The following is a 5,866-nucleotide window of genomic DNA, read 5'->3' as shown; positions in this document are numbered from 1 at the left end:
GGAGTTGAAGATCTCTCTGACAGGGGATTCTGCTAAACGTTCCCAACAGACCCTCACAATACGTTTGGGTCTGCCGAGTCTGTCCAGCTTCCTCCCCCGCCATCGGATCCAGCTCACCACCAGGTGGTGATCAGTTGACAGCTCCGCCCCTCTCTTCACCCGAGTGTCCAAGACATACGGCCGGAGGTCAGATGAAACAACCACAAAGTCGATCATCGACCTCCGGCCTAGGGTGTCCTGGTGCCATGTGCACTGATGGACACTCTTATGCTTGAACATGGTGTTCGTTATGGACAAACTGTGGCTAGCACAGAAGTCCAATAACAAAACACCACTCGGGTTCAGTCATAGCATTTCTTCAAAATAAAATGGCATCACTTAAAACAGACAAAAATAGAAATAACCAATAAGAAAATAATACTACTAAATAAAATAAATACAAACATATTTGTTCAGTTGGTTTGTAGCTAAACCAGTTCATTGCAGCAGGGTGGAAGAGGAGCATGTGAACGGGAGGTTGCTGGTTTGAATCCTAGGCTGTGTAGGTCTGTTATCCAAGCTGCACAGCCAGGCCACCAGCTGCCAGGGTCCTGTTCCATGACCTTTTCTCTTCATCCATTGATCCGCTGCATATTGTGCCTTTGCTGTTTTACTCTTCTCTGGAGAAGCTATTGGATGTTTAATACAAGTCAGCAATTCCACTTCCTCAGCAAAGTTTTAAAATCTAAATATTAAAGGTGTAACAGTTCTGACTTGAAAATGAAACCACGAGCCAAACATCCATGGTCTGGGTGGCTCTGTGTGCCCTCATCCCCCTCACCTCTGTCTCCCACTCTCCACTGTGAATTGTTACTAAATATGCAGTCAAAATGGGTTGTAACATTTTGTGCACACAAGTCTGGTGTCCTCAGATGTGTGCATCTGTACAGATGTTTCACTGGCGTACAAGCTCTTCTTCTGTCTTGTTGCTCAGAAGCCTTCTCGCCCCCAACTCCATGCTGTGGCTGAGAGCTGGGAGGACGGCCCCTACATGTTCATCTTGTACATCAAAGAACAGAGTCGAACCCTGGAGCCCGCCAACCCCTCCACACCCTGGAGTCTGCAGCGTCAGTACACACACACACACACACACACACACACACACACACAGTGAACTACTGCCTGTTTAAACATTAGCATTAGCGATTTCCTCTGCTGACATTATCAGCTTTGCAGAGCTTTTGCTTACTGTCATAAGTCCTCCTTTCTAATGTGCTTTCAGTGTAAGAGAAGGGACAAAATCCACACTCTCCGTGTGCCACTGTTTTCACAAGTTGGTCTGAGCTGGTCTGAGTTAGATAAACCAAGTGAGGTGCAGTATTTTTACTATAAAACTCGGTGTTTCTGTTTCCTCCTACACTGTTTACTGGAGGCACAGTAACAAAAAGAAGTGGACTTAGAGTTGCAAAGAACTATAATTTTGGAAGACACTCGCCAGGATACAGATGCCAAACCTGTTCAGGTGTTCATATGGACAGCTGAATGGTGAACCTGTCCTCTACGTTGTCAGTTGTTAACGTGTGTTTGCACCCAAGCAAAACAGTTTTATGTGACTTGTGAGATTTATACATGATGTTTATCTAACTTTTACTACAAAACAGAGCTGGCTCTTGCAGTCGGTTAAATATTTGCATAACAGTGTGGGTGTTTGTGCACTTTGCGGTTCATTCATGATGCACTGCTCACACATTATGTGATTCAGGTGTTTTAATGTAGCACAAAGAGGCGTTTTCTTTAGAGGTGACACATCTAGTGTGAAGAGACAAAGTGGATTTCTAGGTGTCAGGATCAGCCCTGCTCCCAGTTCTGCGTGTCACCTACATGTCCACAGAACATTTCTAATACAGTGGTGAGAGTCACTGTTGGTCACGTTTCGGGCCTGGAGCGTTGCAGACCTGTGACCAGTCGATCTAACAGTGTCTGTCTGTGTTTGCAGTGCAGATCAGAATGGAGGGTCCTCATGACTACATATCGGCCTCTGAGTGGCCTCTGATGGTGGTAAGAACACACACAAGCAGGGAAAGCTCAGCACTTCATGAACAGATTTCACACATTGTACATTTGGCAATTTAAAGTGTAAATCTGGTATAATGTATTTGTTTTATTATTGTCCTGTTAAAACACCCAAACGAGTTGGTCTGCCTCTGACATCCCTGCTGATCAGTGTAGGTTTTAGCAGATGTTCCTCAAACAGGAGAGGCAGACAAATATAGAGCTGTCACACACAGAGTTAATAAAGAAGAATAAATGGGCACTGCTAATCACAGGTCAGTAGGTCCATGTCAGACTAGGTCACCATTCAAATCATTTTGACTCCAAACATCACGAGCATGTCTCTTGTTTAGTTTTTAATCTGTTATCTTTAATAACAAATGATCATTGGTTACAGGCTATCCCAACATCAATACTTTGTTTGTGTCTCCAGTTCTACATGGTGATGTGTATCGTGTATGTGCTGCTGGCAGTGTTGTGGTTGGTCCTTTCGGCCTGTTACTGGAGGGATCTGCTCAGGATCCAGTTCTGGATCGGAGGAGTCATCTTCCTGGGCATGTTGGAGAAAGCTGTTTACTACGCTGAGTTCCAGAGCATCAGATACGACGGTGTGTCAGGTAAGTGAAGACGCACACGGGTGATGTTCGGCTTGATGCTGACTGATCACTGAGTTGTAATGTGTCCTCCTGCAGTCTATGGGGCTGTGGTGTTTGCTGAGGTGCTCTCTGCGGTGAAGAGGACTCTAGCCAGGGTGTTGGTGATCATTGCCAGTTTGGGATATGGCATCGTCAAGTAAGTCTCCTGTTCTCCCAGCTCCCTGGGACTGAGAGCTTAATGTCCTCTGGTTGTCTTGTATTTTAATGAGGGGAGATGACAAGGTGTTTCAGGGCCATAACAGATCATAATTTTTACTTAAATAATGACAAATAGCTATGTTTCACATGTCACAGGAGCTTCTGTATCACATTTTAGAGCCTGTACATTTTTCTGCCCTTTTCCTCAGGGTTGTGTTCACATCACAGCTAAAGTTTTCCCCTCCCAGTGTCTCAGACCTGATTTGTGCGCAAAAGCGTGAACGGGCCAAACCAAACATTCTCGGGTGCATATGTGCTCCTAGACCCAATTCCTATCCGACCTCTGACTGTGCAGCACCGTCAGAATGGTCGGATCAGAATCCACGTGGTTGTTTTAACGTCTCCTCCTCTGCACATACGGCCTGTCGTCATTATTCAGTGTCGGCCCCTCACTGACTGTTAACAATAAACATGGAGGAGAGCGACGACAGCAACGGGGTCGGTGGAGAGACCAGGACGTTTCATATCGTAACCCAGCGGTTTGGGAGGAAACTGGGCTGTTTGATCGTCACACACGACCTGGTTGTTATTCTTGTGTGCATGTGGCTCGAATTTCAGTTACATCTGTGCATGTGTGGAAATGCACAGTGGTGTTCACACCAGAGCCAGATACATGTCACTGACACACACAGATGTTAAGCATCAGCACACAAAGATCAGATCTGAGCATCAAGTTCCCTCTGTCTGTCACTGTCTCCACCAGGCCCAGACTTGGGGCCTTGCTCCACAGAGTAGTCGGAGTTGGTCTGCTCTACCTGATCTTCTCCATCATCGAGGGAATCCTACGAGTCAATGCAGTAAGACACACACACACACACACACACACACACACACACACAGTATTGTTTGTGGTTGAGTCTAACCTCTCTGTCTCTGTAGGATCTAGGGAGCAACAACAGCAGTAGATTATTGTGTGACATATTGTTGGCCTTCATTGACTCCTGTATTGTCTGGTGGATATCCTTTAAAATGGAAACACACACACACACACACACACACACACACGGATAGAGCACTCAGGCCAAAGAGCAATCGTGCCTGAACCAAAACTCACAGCAATTGTAAACATGCACACGAACTAATGGGACTGTCTGACGTTACCTTCCAGTGTGCACGTGTGGGGTGTGCAGAACAATGAGTGATTGTGTTAATTTGATAATAAATGGATAAATAAAAACCCTGTCACCACAAACATCCCAAACTGATTAAAACAACTATTCTTTTTATACTGAACTGCTGCCTGATGATGTCAGGTGCTGCAGCGCTCTCTACTCCCCCACTCACCAAAGTAGTGCCACAAAGTAATGGAAAGTAGTGTCCACGTGCAGTTGAACTACTCCTCCCACAATGCAATGCTTGGCTTTTTTCAGAGCACAGCTGTCTGTGATGGTACATAGCAGTAGTGCCTTCTAATTGAAATCTCAGTGTACTGCTCACTGTAGAATAAACTGTTTAAGCAGAAGAAGAACCGACTCGTACTGGGAACCGCTCAACATTTTACTAGGTTCTGTGTGTGACGGAAGAATTGTGGGTTGAGGGTGGAAGTGAATAGGTCTCCCTCACTGCATCTCAGTTCTCAACTTGCCTAAAAGCTGTGATGCATCTAAGAATTTTATTTTTTAACCACTTCTAAGAATGTGACCGAGTGATCCTGTCAAACATATTGAAAATATGGACCAAAACCACAGTAACATCTGTGCTGTTGGCTCAGGCACAACCCACAGGCCTCTGATAACTTCACCCAAAATTAAATTGTGCTTGGAAGGGTGTGCCGTCACAGGGCCGGCCAGTGTCTCATCACTGGCTAAATGAGCTCAGAACCGTGCCCGCTGTACGTCCTCTAGCACGGAATTCCTCTTTTATAATTTCATCTATCTCAGGTTTTTGGTTCATGATGTGTTTGATTAATTACTGCACTGAACCTTCACAGTCTGCCTCTGGAGGTCATATAAAAATACAGCCCTGGAGTCATTGTTATAAAGTAACATTATCTGTGAGCAAATATTTTATACACGCTGACTTTCAACTGTATCCCTCAGTGAAGAGGGACATGCACAAATCTTATCACAGAAATGTGTCAAGGTCAAGAAGAAATCTCTGTAATAAAGCAAAAATAATTGAGAGCTACCACCCGAGAACAGTGTTTGACAGCTTCCAGCTGCTGTTCACGTTTTACCCACTGCCACCAGAAATAAACCTGCTCTGTCCTCTTTCTGTCTGGCTCCTCTCTGCATGTTGTGCTACAGATTTGACTTTAGGAGTTTCTTGGTGTGTGTGTGTTTTGTTCTCTTTGTTGTTGCCAGTCACCTGGGTTTCACCAGCTCAGTGTATACAAACGGCAGAAAGCTGAGGCAGTGGATTCACCATGGTTTTCTGTGATTGACTCGTGTCAAACCAAATGAGTAAACCCCACCCACCTGGTGCTCCATGTCTGCCAAAACAAACTCACCAGTAACTTACAGCACTTGTTGAATGACACGTGTGGTTCACTGCATCTGCTTTTCTGTTCTCCTGTCTCTCGTTCCTCTTTTCCTTTTATCCTGTTTGCCTCTCCACCTTCATCTTCTCCTTTGTGCTACCGTCACTACTTTTCCTTCCTCCTGCTCCTTTTTCCTCTTCTCTCCTTCTGTGTATGCCCCCTTCCATCCACTCCCCTCCTCTTCCTCTCCCTCTTTTTCCTGTCTCTCCAGGCTGAAGATGATGTTGTTCTTCTGGCTGCTATTCCTCTGGCTGTGCTCGACTCTACCCTCTGCTGGTGGATATCCGCTACTGCAACTTTCCCCTTTTTTTAGTACTACTGAAAATTAGCTTCTCACTTTCCTTTTTTCTTTGCTTTGTTGTTTGTCTACTCATATTGCCTGTGTTCAGCATAAACTGCACTAAATTTGAGTGTTGCTGTGTTTAACTTGGTAATAAATGAACAATTTTCAGGTGTTAATTACTGAAAACCTTTTTGTGTCTCAGATGAAGCATTAAGTAGC

General features: G+C 45.0%; 1 protein-coding gene across 2 annotated transcripts in view; it reads left to right on the top strand.

Annotated features, from left to right (window-relative positions):
- Nucleotides 1–5,866, top strand: part of LOC109963243 (transmembrane protein 87A) — an 18,644-nt gene that overhangs the window by 7,408 nt on the left and 5,370 nt on the right. Inside the window, exons 8-13 of one of the 2 annotated variants that reach the window (XM_020605607.1) lie at nt 974–1,106; nt 1,976–2,037; nt 2,465–2,648; nt 2,724–2,823; nt 3,589–3,682; nt 5,576–5,644. In XM_020605607.1, the coding sequence (XP_020461263.1) occupies nt 974–1,106; nt 1,976–2,037; nt 2,465–2,648; nt 2,724–2,823; nt 3,589–3,682; nt 5,576–5,644 (642 nt within the window). Of the gene's footprint in view, nt 1–973; nt 1,107–1,975; nt 2,038–2,464; nt 2,649–2,723; nt 2,824–3,588; nt 3,683–3,764; nt 3,843–5,575; nt 5,645–5,866 lie in introns of both variants that reach the window. The other variant, XM_020605605.1, reaches the window with a different exon arrangement.

This window comes from Monopterus albus, unplaced genomic scaffold (assembly GCF_001952655.1).
Source record: "Monopterus albus unplaced genomic scaffold, M_albus_1.0 scaffold71.1, whole genome shotgun sequence".
Classification (NCBI taxonomy): Eukaryota; Metazoa; Chordata; class Actinopteri; order Synbranchiformes; family Synbranchidae; genus Monopterus; species Monopterus albus.
Note: the sequence above shows the minus strand (reverse complement) of the source record. Positions and strands in the feature narration are given on the sequence as shown.